General features: G+C 35.9%; 1 protein-coding gene across 1 annotated transcript in view; it reads right to left on the minus strand.

The window, feature by feature from the left end:
• NECAB1 (N-terminal EF-hand calcium binding protein 1) overlaps positions 1 to 24,098 on the minus strand; it is a 190,976-nt gene that overhangs the window by 155,075 nt on the left and 11,803 nt on the right. The window contains exon 3 of the mRNA XM_011970102.1: positions 4,390 to 4,498. Within this exon, the coding sequence (XP_011825492.1) occupies positions 4,390 to 4,498 (109 nt within the window). The remainder of the gene's footprint in view (positions 1 to 4,389; positions 4,499 to 24,098) is intronic.

Genomic DNA, 24,098 nt, shown 5'->3' on the forward strand with positions numbered 1-24,098 from the left:
CTTTTCTGAAGAGTCACTTTATAAAAGTTGAGAAAAATGTGAGTTTAAAACATCGCTAATGAGTCTGGAAAGGGTGCAATAAGGCTCACTAAAATGATTGAGAGATTAATACTTTTTTAAAAGAAAATGAAAGATTAAGCATATTTGTCCCAGAAATAATACAGTTAAAATGAGGCTTGACAAAATCTGGGAAATTATGAAAGTTTTATAAGGTGGACATGATATCCTTCAGGATTACTTCAGAATATTACATTGTATGCACTTCTCTTAAAGCTTGAGAAAAATCAAAGTTTTCAGCAATATTTTGCCCCGATGACAAAAACATTATTTGACCTTCTTCTCCTTTGCTATGCAAAATATCCCAAGTACCATCCACAGAAACAAGCTGGTCTTTTGTTCCACACTCAACCAATCACTATATGCAAGAAAAACTCAGGAAAACTTTCCGAATGTCTGAACATAATGAAAAAGATCTATCAATTTAATAATTTAAAAGGTGATGGAAAGCTGGGCTTCCCATGCCTTCAAATTTCTCTTACTTTTACGCAGGGTTCTTTTCGCTTCTAAAGTTGCTGCTCTGAATGAAATCTTTGGAATGCATGTATTAGGAATGTAATTTCTGACAAACAGTCACTATACAAAGATTCTAATACAGCAACAAACAAGTAGGATGATTCATGGAATTCTCATTAGACTGAAATTATACTGAGCATTGAGCTTAAGCTCGTGCCTGGGCTGGCTTGAAAGGTGATTACAACTGCTAGACACTTTCCTTAGCATATAAGGACATGTGGTTGATATAGGTAGTTTGGTTTTGAAATATACTAAAAACATTCTGTATGATTAAGACCTGAGATATCTCCAACCTTGGTAATATTCATATACAGAAATCTTTGCAGAAATCTTTGGATAGTTATTTTGAGGTTAAATGTATTTGGGGTTTGTTTTTCTGGGATTTATTTGCATTCCTGAGAGAAAAGCTGACTGAAAAGATCCAAGTAATTCGAGGGAAAAAAAAAAACCTGCAGTGAACTACTTTTAAGGAAATTTCTCAAATGAACATATTGATTTCTTAAAATGAAAGATTAAAGAAATAAATGACTGAAACAAAAGAGAAAAACCAGTAGAGTTAGATTTGGGAATTATGACTGCTATCTAAAGGTGTGTGAAGACGGCAGTATATTTTCGTTTTCTTAAGACTTTTTTTAAAATCATTACACTACTCTATATTTATCATTTGTTCATTTAAAAACCACTTATAAAACATGACCTTTTAAAGTCCATAAGTTTACATGATGCTTTTTTAATGTAATTTTATGAGGAATAATGTACTTAATTTTGATATTTAAAATAATTATACTGTAATATAGACACAAGCTCTAATTATGCTTCTGAACAATATTTGCTTTTCATAATCAAGCATAATATTTTAAGAGTATTTTCATGAGACAAAAGGAAAAAAATTAAGTAGCCACATATGTTCTTATTATTTTCCTTCTTTCTTTCCAAATATTCTCAAAGTGGATAAGTCACTCCTCAAGCATGGCAAATATGATGTTTGTAGCAAAAAGACTTGAATTTTTAGAGATGGCAGGAATGTGATTGGGTAACACTGTCTTAGAACGTTCTTACACAAGGAACAGAATATTACTTAAACAAGTTCAAGAAAATGCAGTGTGTTAGGAAGATACCAATTTAATGGACCCCAAAGTGAAGTCAAAACTCCAGATATAAGGAAAGGCAGGAACCGGGTAGTCACAGGGACCTCCGCAGCAAATGTTCATAGCTCTCTGACTCTCATAGCCTACCATAAACAGTGTGAGACAGTGAGTCTGACTGTTTTGGTCCAGGTTATATATTACTGGCTCCTTCAGGCCAGGCTGTACTCTTGATTAAATTAGAGTGGTCAGGGATATTGAATGAGGCAGGATTTGGAGGAAAACTTATATTCTTAGAAGGTGAGTGGAAGGAGAAAATAATTGGCATATATAGTGCATTTGTTAAAATAATTAAAACTTGGATCATGCAAAGATATAAGTTATCAGTTGCTTCAAATATAGCTCCAAAATTTCCGTGCCAACGTTTGAATTAGTATCAGTAAAAGATCAAAGACTGATACTGACATCCCTTTCTTAAAAAAAGGAACTACGTGAATATAATTCAGAAGTCTCTACCTAATATATACTTTAGCTCCAAATTAAAGTTGAACATCGTTATGATCAGAAAACACTTGTTGTTACTAATGCATATGAGAGGAACTGGTGGTAATAATTATTCCTTTAGACTTACTGTATAAATCATTATATATACTTATTTAACATTTAGTAGTCTTAAAGCTATGCCAAGTAACCCAAATTAATAACTATATAAATAAAATAGCAAAAGAGGCTGACAAGATCTATTGAAAAGTGTTTCATTAATATGAATGAATATTAATATTAATATAAATTAAATGTAACGTATTAAAAATCTTCATAACACCCAATTCTGGAACTATTATGGCTCTCAATAAATGTTCCAAACCCAAATGTTGTTTAAACTTCAATACTAATTGTAAGGAGGAAGAAATAATCAGCATACATAACAAAGCATTAGCATCTCAATGTCCAACACCTAAGCCACAAAGGGAGCCTCTGCTCTTTCATTCTTTAAAGTATGATATCCCAGTAAAGTACAACATGGCTTGCTTTCTTTCACAAATAAACATTCTTCCCCAGTAGCAATTTTTTTTTTTTTTCTTTCTAAGTCTGGCTTATTTTACTTAACATACTGATCTAGTAGCAATTTAAAGAGTCAACTATTCCCCCTGTACGCCTGTCCTTCAGTAGATCCGCAGTGACCTATAAAGATGTTGCAGCCTAGCTCAAATTCTTTAATAGCTTTTCCCTGGCCTTCAGGATAAAGTTGAAGCACTTTTGCAACCACAGAATGCAAATTCCATCTTTTCTGGTCCTTTCTTTCCTCTCCAGATTCATCTTTCATTCTCAGCCTTCCAGCTGATACTTTAGTAGTAAGAAACTACTTGTTGCTGCTCATCACTTTCTTCTTCCAGGCCTTTTCTCATGCTTCTCCCTCTGATTAGAATATTCTTCTCTCCACCCCTTTCTTTACCTAAGGAATTTCTAATCTCCCATAATGACTCAGCTCCTGTAAATGTTCCCTGAGCTTACCAAATGGGGCTAAAATTTCCTCCCTGTTGGGACTTATGGTCCAAAAGTGTCCTGCACATAGCTCAATTACAGCATTTATGAATTATATTGATATGATCAGCTAATTGGTCTATTTCTCCATAAAACCATAAGCTGGTTCCATGTTGTGCCACCAATACCTACTATGGACTCGATATGCAAGAGTTATTGTTGAGTATAGTTACCCGTGAATACTGTTTCTGTTAACAAAATACTTAAGCCATTGGATGAAGAATTTGAAACCCCAATGAAGTCAAGAAATTTATAAATTGGTTGTTTAAAAAATATTCAACTCTTTGAGTGAAGTGAATTTAGTCTTTTAATTTTTCTTAATAGTTAGCCTCAAAAAAATGTCTGTTTATAGATGTAGCCCAAGGGCATTTTCTTGGCATCTTGACTCACTGCCTGGAGTCATCTCAACACTTTGCCTGAGGCAAGACAGTGATTTTTCAAGCAATGGACACACTGATAGGTCTCAAGACAAGGCTGAAACGGTGGTTTTTCATATAAGCATTTTGTAATTGTGACTGTCACAAACAATCTGATTTGGTTCAATTGCCTAAAGCAAGCAGCATATTTCTATTGCTCTATACCCTAAAGACCTCATTATTTTATATTTTTAAGCATAGTGAGAATATAAATAGAAACTTCAGAAATGTTATGCCAATACAAAAGAAGATCTATATAGGCAAAATAAGTAAAAGAATGGATCACTGTATACACTGGCTCTCCAGAGATAGTTGTGTCCTCAGGTAACAGTGATTTGGAATTCAGCACACCTGAATTGTCCAGATAACTGCTACAATTCTTCCATTTCATTGTGTTAATGTAAGAATGGCCTAAGAAAAATTTTTAAACAAAGCAAATTGAGATTAAGCCTAAATAACAAGGCAAAATTCTACTCTTTAAATTAATGGCAGAACTATATTTATTTATAATGCATACTTTTCTTTTACATTTTGCAAAGTGGAAACAATCTAAAAACACTTTAGGGGAGTTTTCTACAAAAGATCATTATTTTCTGCTTCAAAGTCAATTTTTCAGAGCATTTTAATTACTAAAGAGGTATATCAGAATTAAGCATAGGCAAACATTGCAAAATATACCCTCTACATTGTTCCTCCCTTTCTTCTTCCTGGATATGAATGCATTCACGCTGTCTGCCTCATTTATGGAATCCAATGATAAAAAAATTTCTTACTTAGTATTATGTGTATCAATGGTATGGAAGAGCTCGTGTAATTCTTCTCCACTGAGAACACCATCTGCAAAATATGCTTTGAATTCTTCAAAGGATAATTTTCCATCATCTGAAATGGCAAGAACGAAGAGACAAATTTATTTTAATATTGTACATTGTTCTATCTTTTGCTTAATAAAACTTCGTCCAAACGCTTGTGCATGTACACATATGTATTCAAAAAGAAAGAACAGCTGAAGGTGTTAAAAAGAAAAATAATTTAACATATCTTTGTATGACATAGAACACAGACATGTACAATCTAATGAAATATAAGTCTACATGGTTCTAGGTATTTTTTTGGTTCATTTATTCACATGACAAACATTTAACATTTAATGAACTATTTAACAGACCATACAAGAAAGGTATCCACATAACCAAATAAAGAGCTCAACACAGAGTCAATTATTTTGATGTTTTAGCTTTGTGGTACCAAACACATATAGGACCTAGCAGATTGCAGGATAAATATGATGTGTTTAATAAATGTATATCAGAGTAGTTGTTATATTCTAACAAACTATGTCCATTCCTATGCCCTTTAAATCAGTGAGTACCTTTAAAGCGAAAGACATTTTACTTACTGTAGGGCCCAAAGGTGAAACCCAGTCAGAGAGATAACATATAATAAAAGAGATCATAAAAAAGATAACATATACAGACATTGTAAGTATTTTATACAGTAGAATACGGTTAATGCAATGAGACAGAGGTATTTTAACTGTATGGGAGTCTGGGTAATAAAAGATTCTTTTCACTTGGGAGCCTGGGGGGTTTTAGTAGCATTCGTCCTGACTTTGGACAACAGGTAAAATCTAGATCAACAGAGATGGAAGAAACACATTACTAACAGGCAAAAGATTTGTACAAAACACAGCAGCAGCAAACCTAGAGAAACGAATGGACGAGAAAAGAGAGGCAAGTATCTTTCTCTCCGTACAGGGAGCTAATTTTTCAGTTATCTCGGATAAGCTGACAAAGAACTGTAAATGATAGTAAGATCCTTTCCATCTATAATGAAAAAACTGAGGTTTAAGGACGATGGAACTTGCCGAGGGTCACCAAACTCCTATAATGTAGTTCTACCAACAACGCTATACTGAACAAAGTGGAATTCGTCTTTGAGGAGAAGAATATTTGATTTAATAGAATTAGCTCCTCTAGATTCATCTAGAACATTTTGTTTCCCCAAAATATGGCCCACACATTGCCTGGAGTACTGCTGAAATGCAGATTCCTAAGTCCCACCAGAAAATTAGAATCTCGCAGAGCGCATGGAGGGGTGGGTAGACAAGAAATTTGAATTTTTACTATACAGGATAAAATAAGCCTAATCATAGAATTACTTATTTTTTTTCAGATAAGGACTTACAGACTACAACATTTTTTAAAAAAACTTATTTGCAAAAAATATAAATATAAATCCTCCTGGAAGATTTTAAATTGTATTTAATTTTGCTTTGCAACACAAAAGGCACAATAATCTAATTTTCCAGTTAATTTTTGCCAACATCTAACTGGGCAGACACAGCCTTAGAAGTAGAATAAATCCAGATCTGAATCAAGCACAGATCCAGCCAACCCAGCTTTGCCATTCAGGTGACATAACAACCCATTGCAAAATGAAGTTCAATCCCCAGGCTCATCAATTGCCTAATTTTGTGTTTCTGTTTTTGAGTGAGGTAGTTATATGCCTCATATGACTATTTTAAACTTAGCCCCATGTAACCTGATAGATATGCTAGACAAGACATAGTGTGGTCTTTCTACTGTGTCTCTCCTTGCTTTGATGAAAAATACATTGCCAGGTTGAAAAACTGGAACAAATCAGACTGAGGTTAAAGAGAGAAAAAGAAAGACCTTTTCATGTACTATTTAAAAAAAAAAAAAAAGAAAGAAAGAAAGAAAGAAAAAAGAAAAACAGAAATTGACCCACTATTTCCATCTCCAACACTATGATATGTAATGAATGTAATATGTATATATTGATGATGGAATATGTTTTCCTTGGTGAATGGCTAATATTTCTCAGGTGAGTGGAAACAGACTATTACTGCACTCGGGTTGCCTGTGCACCCTGTGGATAGGGTGGACCCCGGTAATACTGCTTTATAATTATGATAAGTAAGTGATTTCAAATAATAATGTGCATTCTATCAAGTAAAAGCATCGATTAATAAGTGCTCTGATGCTTCTCTGGGGATAAAAGCCTTTTATTTAGAAAAAAAAAACACAACCCTCTTATTAGAAGAAAATATATAAAAAGAAAAAGGAAGCATTAGCTTACAGTCTTGGCCTGAAGGGTGGAAAGGATGCTTTGAAAACCTGTTGTGACCACATGCAGTATTCCTGAAAGACTTCACTTTAGGTGGCCACACGTTTAAAGAAGCAATTGCAAAGAGTTACTTTTGAAGACTTATATACTAGAGCCTTAATATTAAACAAAATATTACATTTTTTTAAAGGAAAGGGAAAAATATTCCCTTGTAGTGTGATTCTGTATTTATAAAGCAATTATAAATTTTTATTAGAAACATTTTATTCAAACTTCAACTTTCCTGTTGATATTTGCTTTTAAAATGGAACAACAGAGTTAACCTTTGATTTATATGGGTTTGGCTCACAGAATAACCAAATCTTGTAAGGTTTCATTTCCTATGGTACCAAATTTGAACTTTTACCACCAAAGGGCACAGGTTTTTCAATTGGAATTACATGCTTTGTCCAAGTTTATCCTGAAAATAGTTGGCCCACCTCTGCTTTACTTAAAAATTATCCTGGCCTTATATTCCAAATTCCAATAATTTTTTTGAGATGGAGGCAGCAGAGCACAGTTGCTTAGACCACAGTCTTGGGATAAAAAAATCTTGAGTTTTAAACATGATTTGCCTTTTGCTAGTACAGCACTTTATCCACTCTTTCATCAAATGTTTATCAAGGTCCTAGTATGTGCCAAAAACTGTGTTTTGTATTAAGAACACAGGTAGACAAGCTTTTATGGATCTTATAATTATGACACAGTAAATGGTACGATATAATAAGGGGGATTCTACGAGACACAGGGTGATGTGAGAGCATTTGGAAAAAAAAAATTGGTCCAGCTATAAAGGGATAGGGAAGGTTTCCCAGAAGTGGCACTTGTGATGAGACACAAATGAAAAATAGGGGTTAGTGAAGGAAGATCTTTCAAGAGAAAGTACTCCAGGCAGAGAGAATGCAAACGACAAGGCTAGGAGGCAAGAAAGGACTTGGGTTGGAAATTGAAAAGAAAACTCAGTATACCCAGCCAAAGGGTATATATTTGGAGGATAGAAGGAGTCAGATATGAAGAGGAAATATCATGAGAGAGAAACCATCAAAATTATGATAAAGAGTTTTTAATTTACCCCAAGAGTGCTCAGGAGCCACAGTCATATTTTAGAAACCTTACTGTGGTTGCAGTAAGTAGAATGGAGTGGAGGGGAATGCTATGAGAAGACTTGTTGACAGGGCATTGCAGAAGTCCAAGCAAAAATCAAAGGTGGCAGAGACAGAATCACCACACATTGGTGATAGGTAGAGGTGATGCGTGAGAGACAGCAAGTAAGTCAAGGATGAGACTTGCTTTCCAAACTGAGCAACAGATGGATGGTATCATCATTCATTGCTAGAGAGAACACTGAGCAAAAGCATAGAGTGAGCTAAAGAGTGTTCCTCTGGATATGTTGAGATTAGGGGTACTTGTGGAGTAAGTAGAGGCATTTAGTGCACAGTAGTGGAATCACAGGGGTCTAGAAAAGTCAAATGGGGGATGGGGGCTTGAGGTGTATGTTTGGGAATTACCAATATCAAGTAATTGAGGTCTTAGAAGTGAGTGAGTTCTCCCAAGGAGAATGCCTACAACGAGGAAGAAAAGGGCCCAGAAAGAACATTGGAAGTGCCAACTAACTCTTTTAAGTTTCAGATTTCGTAAATGCCTGGCTATTGAGAGGATTAAGAGAGAGGCTATATAGAAAACACTTAACACAGTACCTAGCACAGAGTAAGAGTTCAACAATGGTAGATATGGATTTACTAGTTCACTCTTGCTAAGTGAAGATCATTTATGTGTTTTTAATTTCCATTTTCTACTCTTCCTTGAAAAATATTTATTGAGTACACATAGAAAATGGGTATTTGAGGTGCGTTTAATGGTGGAAATTTTATTTTTATTTTTTTAAGTAATTAAGTTTGTAAATCTTAAAATTAGTGCTTCTTTTTTTAAAAAAAAAAAAAGACTATTTAAACACTAATTTAATGTCTCCTTCAAGCTGCATCCACAAACATGACAACAACTAGAGCTCTGATGCGAGTATTGCCCCTCCCCCCAGCAATTTTAAGCCTATTTTTGTGAGCATTTAAAATGATTATGCTCTCAGAACACTGTTTTTTTCACTTACGTATTACTTTAGCATTTTTGAGCACTTTAAATATTGTAGTTCATCAAAATGAAAACATCAAAACATTATCATGTTCAATAATAATAATGGAATCCTTAGAACAAAATGAACTCATAGAAATTACTGAATTTAATTACTCTTATTCTGACATTTTCGTGTCATATATTTGTTTTAAAACAACTTACTAACAATATATAAATGAAAATAAAATACTTCTTCTGATTTTAGCTCCAACATTAAACCTTAGATGTCATAATTCATATTTGATGTCATATATTAAATCTCATATATTAGATGTCATAATTAAAACAACAAAAAGCTGAAAAAACCTGAAATTCAATGACTTTTCTTCAACTCATTGGACAACTGAAGTCAGGGTAAACTGCTATCCCAAATCTGGAAAGACAGGTAAAAGCAGAGAATCACAGCTAAGATCTGCTTATTTGGAACAGAAGTTACTGTAGCCATAAACTGAGAGGGACCCTTTAATGGTGGTTTTGATGAATTGCTGGAGGCTGATTGTGGACAAGCAGGAGAGGAGAAACTGCTGGGGGTGCAGCTGTTGCTGAACCTCCATCCTTTGGTGGGTTTTATCTCCAGAAACTTCACCAGTTTCTCACAGTGAGGCGGTAAGAAAGATTCCTTTGTGGCTCTGGCAGGAGGAGGGGAAGAGTTATCAACAAATATACCCCAAATGTTCTCCATAAAAAAGGTCTACCTTCCAGGTCAAAGACTTTACCAGAGCCCTGTCCCACCTGAGAAGACAGGCATTTTTCTTACTGTCATTTATACTAACCTTTCTTCCCCAACTTATAGCGTGGAGAGCTAAGAAACACCTGCAAAGGTGTCAGCCCAGGCACACAGGCCCACAAAGAAACTCAGATTTAATCATAAGTTTAGAGATCAAGTCTGCTTCCCCACTCCTTACCACCACAGAAGGACTCCTGTATGATAATGGTGAATGGTGAACGAAAGAGCCGCCAGACTTAGTTCTTTTGAGGGGGAGTACTTAGGGAAACTCAGTCACCAGAAAAACCAAAAAGACACAAAAGGAATTTGAAGCTTCTGGCACTATCACTAGAGCAAACATTAAACACAACCCAACCTGGTGAGATTGACATAAATCCTCATACTAGAGGCTTATTTATCTCAGTTCCCATTACCTGATACAACATGCCTGGCTTTCACACACACAAAAAATTCACAAATCATGCTAAAATGCAAGGAAAAGTACAGTCTGAAGAGACAAAACAAGCATTAGAACCAGATTCAGATATGACACAAATCATAGAATAATGAAACAAGAAATTTAAAATAACTATGATTAATATGGCTCTACTGGAAAAAGTATACAATATGGAAGGAAAGATGGGTAATGTAAACAGACAGATAAAAATTCTAACAAAGAATGAAAAAATACTGGAAATATATAAAAACTGTTATAGAAATGAAGAATGCCTCTGTTGGGCTTATCAGTGGACTTGACACAACCGAAGAAAGAATCAAAAAACTTGAGGAAGGGTCAGTAGAAATGTCAGTATTTCTCCTCCCCTGTGGCAATTTTAATCTAGTTTTTGTGAGCATTTAAAATTATTATCTTTTTAAAACACTGACTTTCTGAAACAGCAATGCATAGCAAAAAGAGAATGTAAAAAAATCCAAGAACTCTGGGAAATTTCAAAAAGTGTTACATGTAATTGGAATACCAGAAGAAGAAGTAGAGTACAGGTCAAAAGAAATATTTCAAGTAATAACGGCCAAGACAAAACTCATGACAGAAACCAAACCACTGATCCAGGAAGCTCAGAGAGTACCAAAGAGGATAAATCTCCCCTCGCCCAAAACCAAACTCATACCTGAGTATATCAGATTCAAACTGCACGATACCAAAGACAAAGAGGAAATGTAGACAGAAGGAGAAGAAAACAAGCATCTCCACTATAGAGGGCTAAGGAGAAGAATTACAGTTACAGTGGACTTCTTGTCAGAAACAAGGTAAGCAGTAAGAATATGTAGTGAAATATTTAAAGCATTAAAAGAAAACATCACAATCTAGAATTCTGCATCTGGTGAGATTACTCTTCAAAGGTAATGATGAAACAAAGACCTTCTCAGACAAATAAAACTGAACAAATTAATTGTCAGCAGAACTGCTCTGCAAGAAATGTTAAAAGAAGAAAGATCCAAAATCAACATCTGAGTTTCAACTTTAGGACACTAAAGAGAGAAGAATAATTTAATTCAAAATAAGCAGGAGAAAATAAATAATAAAAATTAGGGCAGAAATCAATGAAATTAAAAACAGGAAAATAATAGAGAAAATAAATAGAACTAAAATATGATTGAAAAGATTGATAGAATTGATAAACTTCTAATCAACCTAAGCAAGAAAAATGAGAGAAAACACACATTATCAATATCAAAAATGAAGGAAGAGTTAATCATTGTTCCCACAAACATTTAAAATTAAAAATTAGGAGAAAATCTAAGTGACCATGATTTGAATGATGAGCTTTTAGATATAACACCATAAAAGAAAAATTAATAAATTGGACTTCATTGAAATGAAAAACTTTTGCTCTGTGAGGAGGGGAAACTGTTAAGACAATGAAAGACAAGCCACAGCCTGGGAGAAAATATTTGCAAAACACATATCTGAGTAAGGACTTGTATCCATATTATACAAAGAATTCTTAAACTCAACAGTAAGAAAATAAAAGCCAACTAAAAATCAGCAAAAGATCTAAACAGACTCTATACCAAAGAAGATATACAGATGACAAACAAGCATTTGAGAAGATGTTCCATATTGTCATTAGGGAATTGAAAAATTAAACAGTAATGAAATACAGAACCTGAAAAAACTGAAAATACCAATTTTTGGCTGGAAAGTGGAGCAATGGTAACATTCATTACTGGCAGAAAAGCAAAATAATACAGCCACTTTGGAAGACATTTTGGTACATTCTTATCTAGCAATCACATTCCGAGGTGTTTATCCAACATTTGAAAACTTTTTCCACTTAAAAACTTGCCTGTGAATGTATATCACAGCTTTATTCATAATCGTAAAAAATGGGAAAGAAATTATTTTTTTCATGTCTCTACTGAAGTAACCCAACTGAAGTAGAAGCATGGATAAAATAATTTGATACATCCACACAATGAAATACTATACAGTGATAAAAAATTATGCTATGAAGTCATGGAAAAACTTGGATGAATCTTAAATCCATATTGCTAACTGAAAGAAGCTAGTCTGAAAATGTTACATACTATATGATTCCAATTTTATGATCCTTTGGAAAGGGCAAAAAGATCAGTGGTTGTCAGGAGTTTGTGGAGGCTGGAGGGAGGGTTGAACAGGACAAGCACAGAGGACTTTTGAAGGTGGGTAAACTATTTTGTATGACATGCTATGATAGATATATAACATGCATTTGCCAAAACCTATAGAACTTTACTGTGCAAAGAATGAACTTTAATGCATGCAAAATCTTAAAAAATAATTTAAGAGTTCAGGGAATCCCAGAATAGAATGCAGAATGTGACAAAACAATTTAACTCTATTAGGAATGTACAAAACAATCTCACTGGAGGGATTGAGGGAAAGTGGTGCTAACCTAAGTAACTATGGAAAATAGTGAAGTCTATAAGCTAAAGGCAAAAGAAAATGTATATAGGACTGTGCTGTAGTTGATGAAGTTGTTTTCCATAGGGTATGAGTTAAACATTCTGATACTAGTACACATGTAGACTGGGATTAAACAATTATGTAAATAGGTGTCTGAGGCTAGGAGCCAGTTTTCTCACTATTGGAGTAAGAGGATATAGACAAGCAAAGAGAGAAATCTAGAATGATCCATGTGGTAATGGATTCGAGTCTGAGACATTAATATAAACTCATGTTTAGCTCAGTATAGGTACTCATAGGTATATACAGAAATATTTATGGATATGTGCATACACATGGGTTAGTGTACACGTATGTATTTCCTTGCTTCTTCGCTGAGAGGGCTTAGAAGCAATGAAGACACATCAGTAATAATGAGCACAATTATCCAGACCTTGGTTTCTAATAACATTTTCTGATAAAAAAGACCTGAGTTCCTCAGAGAAATAATTTTTTCCAGACTGGAGTAGAGATTATCAAAGATGAGCCTGAAGCATCTGTTAATACCAGAATGTAAAAACTCCCCCACCCATAATTATGAGGGTGTGTCAAAGGAACACAGGAGTCAACTAAAGGAGCTCCCAATGGCCAAAGTGGGAAAATTTGAACAACAAAACAAATTGAGTAATATTGGATTATAATCCAAAGTATACAATAAATATCCATGTGTCCATAATGTTGTGAATAAATGTTAAATAACTAAATAAGAGAATAGACAAATCTCCCACGCAAAAGGATTCTAAATAATTAATGCAGATACTCAGACATCAAAGAGGTAGAGCATAACTCCCCTCTCCTTGGGTGTGGGCTAGGTATAGTGACTTTCCTCCAGAGAAAAGTATGAAAAGAGTTGAAAGAGTAAACTTTCCAGTGGAGAAAGCTGACAAACGCTACCTCAGCCAGGTGATCAATGTCATCATCAGCATCCTAAATCATACTGATCATATATATTCTTGGTATGATATAATGGCATTTTACCTTTGTGGTCTTTCTCTCTCAAACACATATTTCCAGTCTAATTAAGAGAAAAACATCAGACAAATCCCAAATGAAGTACGTGCTACAAAATAGCAGACCTAGTACTCCCTGAAACTTGTCAAGATTATCAAATCAAAGAAAGTCTGAGAAACTGTTTCAACCAAGAGGGGCTTAAGGAGACATAATGACTGAATGCAGTTTCAGTATCTTTAATGTGATCCTGGAACAGAAAAAGAATATTAGACAAAAACTAAGAAAAATCTGAATAAAGTGTGGATTTTAGTTGACAAATAATTTATCAACATGGATTTATCAATTACAACAAATGTACCACACTAATTAATTATAGAGTGGTTAATAACAAGGGAAACTTGGTTTCAGGTTATATGGGAACTCTGTACACGAGCTTCACAATTTTTCTGTAAATCTAAAACTTTTAAAATAAAAACTGTTTTGAAAAATTAGTTTGGGATGCCAAGGCAGAAGAATCACTTGAGGCAAGGAGTTTAAGACCAGCCTGGGCAACACAGTGAGACCCTGTCTCTACAAAAAAAAAAATTTAAATTAGCTGGGTGTGCTGGTGTGCACCTATAGTGCTAGTTACTCACTAGGCTGACAGGGAGGATCACTTGAACCTAGGAATTCAAGGTTACAGTGAGCTCTGATTACATCACTTGCACTCCAGCCTGGGTGACAGAATGAGACCTTGTCTCTAAAATAATAATAATAATGTAATATGATAATTATGTAGCATTAAAATACTTTAACATATTAAAATATATTAAAAGCTGACTATGTTATCAACATGGCAAAATTAGTCATACTTATTCATATTAGATCTTGAAAGATAACATATATTTAACTCAGTAATCGACTCAACAGATTCAGTTTCTTAACTCTAGACATTCTACCCTGGCTCCATGTATTTTACAGATTATTTGGAGAAATGACATTCATTTCATGTGTCACTGCTTATAGAAGTAAGTATATTTTGACCCGTTATCTTGTGAGGCACTTTTAGTCTAAATTTTATTGACTATAGTCATCACAATAATTTCTTGACGTAGTTTCATCTTTTTATTTGTCTTTTCAGGAGGGGAAGGAAACTGAAATATGACAAGGTTAAATGATTCAGATGAGGTCCCAGAAAGCATGTCTCCCAAGACACATTCCTGGAAGCAGGTCATTAAAGCTGCTCTCGGTTTAAAATCAACCAAATGCACAGATATCAGGTAGAAAAATGAATAATTCAGTCAAATGCTTGGTTCTTTACTGACTTGACATCAAATATTTAGATACTTTTTGGGGAAAGCTCATTTGTTACATCAAAGTATTTTTGTCACTTGGAATTGTGCTGGGAAAATGGAAAAAAAAAAACTGTCTTCATTCTGAGGGAATGAATGTGTATTAGTTTTCGTGGCTAGAAAGAATGCTCCTAATTTAGTGAAAGAAATCCGTTTAATGTCATTTCCATGGAGAATTAACAATAACATTTTATGTGAGCCTAGGAGAAAAGCAACAAAAAAAAAAACCACTTCTGTTTACTCAGGCTTTCGTAGAATGACAGATGAAACATTTGTCCGAGGAATATTTAGTTTGTAGCGGATGTAGATTCAAAATTAGCAATGTGAAGAATACTCCATTTGTAGATAAATTTCACTGGTAAATGAAAACTAAATATTTTAACACAGGCATTAGAGGTAGAAAGAGGAGTACAATACATAATCAAATTGCTTGTATTTCCCCTCCTCTATACCTGCATTCTCACTGGATAATCACTGCTTTTTCAGCTAGTTTACCCTCAAAAAGAGGAACATCTGTTAATTTTGCCTGGTCAACATCTATTCTCTATTCTTTTTGTAGAAACACTGATTTTTGCTTGAGAGATCATCTGCTCTCTCTCCCACTCTATTTGAGGTGCAGCTTTATGCACCCACCCTCTCTGGGGGTGTGTGTATAATCTAAGCCTAGAAAACCACTTCATCCAATCCCTCAGTTATTGCTTCAAGGATGGGCATGTGACTAGTTGATAAATCAGAGAAAATCTTGAGATTTTTGCTAAAATTAATGTAAAGGAGAAATTCTCTCTTTATTCTGACCTGTTGAACTGGTGGGATGGGTTCTAGGTACTATCTCGCCACCCCTGGTAAGAAAGCCTACCTGAAAGGAAGACCAGCCAGACACAAACCAAAATTGAGATGTAGAGATAAGAAAGGAGATAGATAAAGAGAGTAATTTCTGAACACCTACATAAAGCTGTACTCAAAGCTTTACCATTTGGGGTTTTTTCCAATTATAGGAGCCAACTATTTCCCAATTTTACCTTAACTAATCTGAATTAGGTTTTTGTCACTTAAACTGAATTCGTCCTAATGGATAATCATCTTTCTTTTTTGCTGGCTATCTGAATTTTTACTCATCTTTGGAGATGTATTTGAGGACAATGAGTCCATAAGCCTTCCTAGGCCATCCTATCCCAGAAACCTCTTCCTCCTCAGAACTCTAATGCATTAGGGTGTTTTCTCACTCATTTGGCTTAGTGATGCCTCTTGCATTGTAAACGCGTTGAAAATTATTGATGCTTCATGTGGTGTGGCTTATCTCTATAGCAGAGTTTTGCTGTTGACGTTGATGTCGAAAATTAATCAATTTTCACCAGGCGCAGTGGCTCACGCCTGTAATCCCAGCACTTTGGGAGGCCAAGACAGGTGGATCACGAGGGCAGGAGATCAAGACCATCCTGGCTAACAGGAGGAAACCCCATCTGTACTAAAAGTACAAAAAATTAGCCTGGCGTGCTAGCACACGCCTGAAGTCCCAGTTACCTGGGAGGCTGAGGCAGGAGAATCTCTTGAACCCTGGAGGTGGAGGTTGTGGTGAGCCGAGATTGCACCACTGCACTCCAGCCTGGGCAACAGAGCAAAACTCTGTTTCAAAAAATGAAAAAAGAGAAAAACATTCAATTTTCTCTGTGTACATGACTCATCTATCAAGAAGATGCTAAGCTCCCAGAGGACAATGTTGTCCCCAACCACCATGCCCTTACCCCACCTCAAATCCCTAAGAGTTTAGAGTTTATTGCCTAAGTTTTCTCAAATCCATGTGCAAAAATCAAAGATGAGTTCCGTTGATTACACAAGTATATAATTTGTCCTAGTAACATAAAATCTTGTAAGGGCTCAGTTTTTTATAGTCTGCCTTCCTTAGTTCACAAGTGAAGAAATCATATCTTTAGGACCTATAAGAAATTAGTGAAGGCAAAGGGGAACTGACATGTTTTGATTACTCACAATATTTTAAACAACATCCTTGGGACTTTACATATATTTACTTGGCTTTTTCTTCCCAGTAGCCCTGCAAATTCTTATTATTCCTATTTTCAAAAAATGAGGAAATGAACTCAGAGAGGTTAATGAATTAGTCTAAGATCACATCCTAGTAAATGTATACTAAAGTATATGTATTCTTTTGTCTTTGTATTCCCAACATCTAGCACAGTCTCTGGCATTTAAAGGGCACTACAAAGTATTAAGCAAATAAAGGAATGAATGAATGAACAAATAGCAGATTAAAGTTCCAACTCTCCATCATACCATGCCACCTTAAAACAGGAACATAGCCAAAATAATTTCAAATATTTTTGTCATTTTTTACACTGAATCATTTAGGATTCTCCATGTGGAAATATTGGTATTTCTAGACTTCAACAGCACAATTCTGCTACAGAGATGAGCCATAGCAAATGAAGCATCCTACTTAAGTGCTAAGACTTTTGGGTTAGAAGAAAATCTGGATACAAATCCTGTTTACTCACTCCATGCCATTGGATGAGTTGCCTATGTCTCAGATTACTCATAAATAAAATTGGGACAATGACAGCATCTTCCTTGCAATATTGTTATAAGGATTAAATAAAATTATGCCTAACATAGCATAATAATATTTTAATAAGATTATTTACTGTTATTACTGTAATATTTTCTTGTAAAGTCTAAACCAATATTCTCATGGCCATAAAAAGTTGGTAACATACAGGCTATTACATTTTTTTAGGTATTTTTAACAACTTAGGTGTGATTTTGAATATTAAGAAACACACAGAAATATCACTTATTACTAGATCAACAGATATTCACAGGAGAACTCTCATAACTAAAAGTGACCAATATTACAACAAAATCAAGCTTTTCACATGTAGGACACTTTCATAACCATAAAGAAGTTAATAGCCTCATCATCCATCTAGTTACTCAAGTCAGAAACTAGAAATCTGAAACACACACAATCTTGCATATGTACACGTCAGTAAATACCTTCATCTCTCTTACTTAACACTTCCAAATAATTACCAAGTCTGCTAATTATATATCCAAAAGTATCAAATGGGTTTTCTTATCTCTATCACCTTTGCCACTGATTTTCTGAAGTCTTCAATAGCTCTAATATGGAAATTTTTGCTGTATGCCAAGTGCCAGATTAAGGAGGCTTTAACGAGGGTTGAAGATTTGGAAATAGCAAGAAGTGACTAGGTTTTGAAGATGTTTTGATAGTGAAGCCAACAGGGCCTGCTAATAGATTGGATGTGGAATTACTAGAGAAAGAGAAGAGCTATGGAAGCCTCTGAAACTTTTAGATGGAGCAAGGGTTGCTTGGTGGTTCCTGTCCTGAGATGGAGACACATCCAGAGGGGCAAATCAGGCGTCTGGGCACAAAGCACCAACTCCAAAACACACGAGAATTTCAACTAGGATTATTGGTTTGCAAACAATAAGAAAAGTTGAATGACCAGAGCAAAGGCAGAACAAACACTAGTGCAGCTCTGGGGTCTTAGAAAGGTGGTCACGGACAGACCTCTGGGCACTGCCATGTGAAAAATTCAGCACCAGGATATTGTGATTCACAGTCTAGCCAAATAAGAACAAGAATTAGGATGAAAAGGCTGGGCGCAGTGGCTCACGCCTGTAATCCGAGCACTTTGGGAGGCCGAGGTGGGCGGATCGTGAGGTTAGGAGTTTGAGACCAGCCTGACCAGCATGGTGAAACCCCGTCTCTACTAAAAATACAAAAAATTAGCCAGGCATGGTGACACACACCTGTAGTCCCAGCTACTCGGGAGCCCGAGGCAGGAGAATTGCTTGAACCCGGCAGGTGGAGGTTGCAGTAAGCCAAGGTCGTGCCACTGCACTCCAGCCTGGGCGACAGAGTGAGACTCCATCTCTAAATAAATAAATAAATAAATAAATAAAAATTTTAAAAATAATTAGGATGAAAAAATGAAAATAGATTAACACTTATTAAGAACTTCCTAAGGGCCAGGCACCTTTCCAAGAATTTCTGTGTATGATCTATTTAATTTTCCAACAAGTCTGTGAGAGAGGCATTGCCTTTATTTCCATTTCACAGGTGGGGAAATTAAGTTACCCAAATTGCACAGTAAGTGGAATGGGGATTTGAGTCCAGGTAATCTGACTGCAAAATCATATATAAACTTAACTATTATGCTACATATCTCTGGGATCTAGATGGAGCAGAGTAGACGTTTAAATTGCAGGAACAGAAAGGAAAGGAAGGTTGGGATGACTACCACAGATCCCCATTACAGAAAGCACTTAAGGTAGAAGCCACATTTTGGGATAAGTCTATGCTATGTGCCCTCCAGGATCTGGTATTGGAGCAGGACCTGATTTCTGAGCCGCTGACAGCCCATGGGAACCATCCTGTGGGCCCAGGAAACTGAACCTAAATTTTCTGTTTGTTTCTTCTGTGGCAGCTTATAAACCCAACTATGTAAAGATAAGAATTTTCCGTTTTCTGCTTTTAGCAGAAAAGTAACACATTTATGGGTGTGAAAGTGCTTTGCATTTTAGAAAAAAAAAGTCATACTATGGAAATAGAAAATTTTTTTCCTTTATTTTATTAAAAATATCATTGCAGTCAGAACTTGCACACCTGGGTTTCTCCCACATATTTTGCAGTGGTGGAGGAGCCATTTCTTTCAAAAAGGTCATTGTGAGGGCTTTTTTTTTTTTTTAAATGAATCACTTCTAATAGACTTTGCTTTAACTTTCGAGCTGGTAGATGTGTAGTTGAGGCGTCTGTGTGTACCTGAGAGTTAACATATGAGTACAGAGCTATGTGAGAACTCCACTAATTTATAAGCTACTTGATTCTCAGTTTCATCATTTTCCCAAAAATGTTTGCAAAAACTATGAGGAATAATGAAATACAAACCAGCCTTATGCCAATATTCCTCATTTCTAGGGCCCAGCCTTTAATCTTTCCATTTTATTTGGGGCTAGGAGCCCTGATTAGAAGATAAGAGGGTCTGGAGAGCCCAGAGCAGGGTGGTGATGCTTGACTGAGTGGCTCACATCAAAGGACAGCCTTATTCCCAAGTGCAAAAGACAGAATCACAGAGCTCTGCGGGACTCTGACGTGTTGCTAGGTGATGACCCAGCCTTTATTGGAAATACTCATACATACCGAACCTTTGTTCCAGCTTCTACTCAAGGTCATATTTTTACATGTTAACAGAATAAACCAAATCTTAGGTGACCAGTTTGGAAATCTTACCAATTCTTACAATTCTTATAATCAATTCCAAATGAATTGATCATAGTCCAACGACGTCTTTAAAGTATCTCTAAATACACAAATACGACATCAAATATTCTTAGGCTAGGATTTTCATTGCCAATATTATTTTCTGGAGGTGTATTAGTCATTCATTCATAATTCAGACTACCAAGGAAGCATCAAATGCATTAAATCAATTAAACTACCACATACTGGAGCGCCAGAACATCATATTCAAGATGTATACAGATTCAGGCTTTAACTATATTTCTATATTTGTAGTCTGAAATACATACATAGGTGCATATACAACAAAGTGAAAAAAAAATCACCAAATATGAAGTAAGATGGACCTGGGTTCACTCATCTGGTGCTACTGTTAACATACAATGTAACCTGGAGGAAGTTATCTAACATCTCTGAGCTTCATTTGCTTCACTTAAAAAATAGGGAACATAATAAAAATAGCAAAAAATACTGAGCAATTATCACTATGTGTGAGATTAGGATAAGTGTTTCAGAGGCATAATCTCATTTAATTCTCAAAGCAATTTTATGAGAAGTAATATTATCCTTCCTTTGCAGATGCGGAAACTGAGGCACAGGGAAGTTGAGCAGCTTGCTCAAGGTCATAAAGCTAGAAGGAGGCGCAGCCAAGCATGGGCTTGTTTGACCTCAAAGCCTACATTCTCGCCACTGCTCTAAACTGCTTATTCTGTTGGCTTGTCATAATGATTGAAGACAATGTACATAAATCACAGAGGGTAAGACTCAGCTCGTAATATGTCCTCCATACATTTTAGCGAACACTATTAATAAACAACAGATAAATCAGTGCTTGGTTTGATTAAATTATATATGATTGTATTTCTTCAGTGAAATTGTTGGTTATGCATTTCTTACAAATAATTCACAAATAGTTATGAACGTCTGTGTTGCAGCAGGCATTTTGCTCACCACAGTGGACCTGGAGGTATGTGAAACAGGCACTATCTCTGCCCTCAAATTTAACATGTGCAGGTTGCTGGATTGGACTAAAGGCCTGAGGAGAACTATAACAATCTCCTAGAGGGAACAGTGATTAAACATGGATCAATTGTGCCACCCATATAGCCTTCCTACTTACTGATCACGAATGATAGCAGATCTTAGCAAGTATAAATCAACAAGAGGAATTCAATGGTGCTATTCACTACTATGAAGCTTTTCATTTTGCCTCTTACTAAGATTTCAAAGATATTCTTGCCCCCACACACAAAAACAAATACTGTGCAATCTCACTTATATGTGGAATCTGAAAAAGTTGAACTCGTAGAAGCAGAGAGTACAATAGTGGGTGCCATGGGCTGGGGGTGGAGGAAATGGGAGATGATCGTCAAGGGTACAAACTTTCAGTTATAAGATGAACAAGTTCTGGGTCTCTAATGTACACGATGGGTGGTGATGAACGTTTTCATTAATTTGATTATTGTAAGCATTATGCAATGTATACATTTATCTAATCATCATATTATATACCTTGAATATATTTGACCTTTATTTCTCAATTAAATATTTTAAAATAAAATACATTTAAATTTGAAAAATATTTTTTCAAATTGTATAAATACCCATGTATCATTTCCATTTTCATTCAATCCATAAATGAGCTTTCTCAGAAGTTTTACATTTCTAAAAACTTGAATTTGGGGCTCTTTGGCTCAAAGCACTAGCGTCTCTCCTAAGCAATCCTATTCTGAGGCCTATCTTTATGTTTAGGATCCTAGCCTATGATTTTATAAAAACAACCGACCAAAAAAATCCCTCCAAGATGCCATTATTATAGCTAATTGCTAATGTGTATCCCTCCCGCCCCGCCCAATTTATCCAGCAGCTTCTCTTTTTTGTCAGATGTCAGATAGATCCCAAATGCTAAATCCGTCCTCTGGGCAGGCGAACAATTATACTGCCTATTGCCTCTTCTTCCTTTCGTTATTCTGTCATCAATTATGCTGTCCACAAGGGATTCTATCACATGAGGGTCTGTTAGCAAGAGCTCAAATACATGTAGCAGCTGTCTATTTGCAAATACAGAATGCCATGAACACATGGTACAGAAGGATGCTTACTTTTATATGCTTGTATCTTCTCATTTACATTAGATTATCCATTATCCTTTTCCCTTTCAAATGCTCCATATATAGTAAATAGCTTTATTTTTCTTTTCTACTAAACTCCACTGCAATAGAAATAACTAAAATGTTAAAAAGTATCTCAGATAGCCAAATCATCACAGCACAAAAAACAGCTCAAGCTTTCAGTAGCAGTAGAGATAATATTAATCATAATAGCAGCAGAATGAGCAAGTGTTTAGTTGTTACTACATTCCAGGCACTTCCCTGGCAACTTTACGGATAGTTCCTCATTTATTATTCATAATTACCACATGACATGGTAGATGTCATTATCTACGCTTTCTATAATGTTCCTAGGTAGCATACTTGTGGTTTAAACCCAAATCTGCCTGACTCTGCCTCCCTCCAACTTTACACTGAGAATGAGGGAGAAGAGAAAGGCGGGATGAAAGGCAGGGGGAAAAGTGGACAGAGAGAAGAGAGAGAAATAATGGAGCAGAACATCTTCAATTCTTTTTTATTTTAATTTTTATCATACATTTACAAATTACAGTTGTATTTATTTATGGGATACAAAGTGATGTTATGATTTTTGAATACAATGTGGAAAGATTAGGCTAATTAATGTCTCTATCACCTCAAATATTTGTGATTTCTTGGTGATGAGAACATTAGAAGAAATTTACTCTCAGTGATACTAAAATGTACGGAAGTCAATGATTAGCTATATTCACTATGCTATGCAACTGATCTCAAAAAAAAAAAAAAAAAAACTTATTCCTCCTGAGACTTTGTACCCTTCAACTATTACCTCCCTACTCCTTTCACTCCCCAGCCTCTGTAGCCACCATTCTACCCCCTGCCTCTATTAGTTCAATTGTTTCAGGCTCCACATATAAGTGAGAACATGTGCTATTTGTCTTTCTGTGTTTGGCTAATTTCACTTAGCATAATGGTCTTCAATTCCATTCATGTTGTCACAAATGACAGAATTTCTTCTTTCTTTATATATACTGTATTTTCTTCATAATCCATTAAACAAACGTCTATTGAGCACCTAGTACTGGCTGCGCATACCATCTACTTGTAACACAAGTTCCTTGCCTTAGAGAGGCATGTTTGGCTTAGAGAAGTACAATCTCCAGCCAACAAGCAGTCTCCACCTTAAGGACAATAATCAATATGTGCCAAAGTGCTGAGAGCACAGGGAGAGAGTGGGGCTCTGTCGAGGGAACTGGGGGAGGTTTCCCAGATAAGGTGCCTTTGAGCAGGAACATAAGCAAAGCGTGAGTGTTCTCAAGCTGACTGAGGGTGGAAAGTTATAGGAGGCGGAGGTCACAGCAGGGTGACATAGCAGGGTGTCAGATGGAGGGTGCCCAGGGGGACTGAGTGCTTCAGCAGCTGCAGAGGAGGATACATGTGGAAGATTTTGAGAGGTAAGAGCAGAAAGGCAGGTAGTCTGACAGCACATTGGGATGGACATTAGGAGAGGTGGTAAGGAGGGCAGAGGAGGGGGCAGGTGAGGAAATATGAAACATGGGTCTGCCAGTGCAAGTGACTTCATGCAGCCTGTATTTGAGGTTATCATAAGTCGTTGAATCGCGCACAATGTTTTGTTCAGTGCTTTTTGTTCTGACTGTAGATTATGCTAATTTTGATGGAAAGAAGAGAAATACATATAATGGTAAGGGTGGACCTAAATCAGAGCTTTGGGGTCTAGGAAATGAAAGTATAGCAGGCCGGGCACAGTGGCTCATGCCTGTACTCCCAGCACTTTGTGAGACCGAGGCAGGCGGATCACCACATAAGGAGATCGAGACGATCCTGGCTAACACGGTGAAACCCCATCTCTACTAAAAATACAAAAACTAAGCCGGGCATGGTGGCGGGCGCCTGTAGTCCCAGTTA

This window comes from Mandrillus leucophaeus, unplaced genomic scaffold, assembly GCF_000951045.1.
Source record: "Mandrillus leucophaeus isolate KB7577 unplaced genomic scaffold, Mleu.le_1.0 Scaffold928, whole genome shotgun sequence".
In the NCBI taxonomy this organism is placed as follows: domain Eukaryota; kingdom Metazoa; phylum Chordata; class Mammalia; order Primates; family Cercopithecidae; genus Mandrillus; species Mandrillus leucophaeus.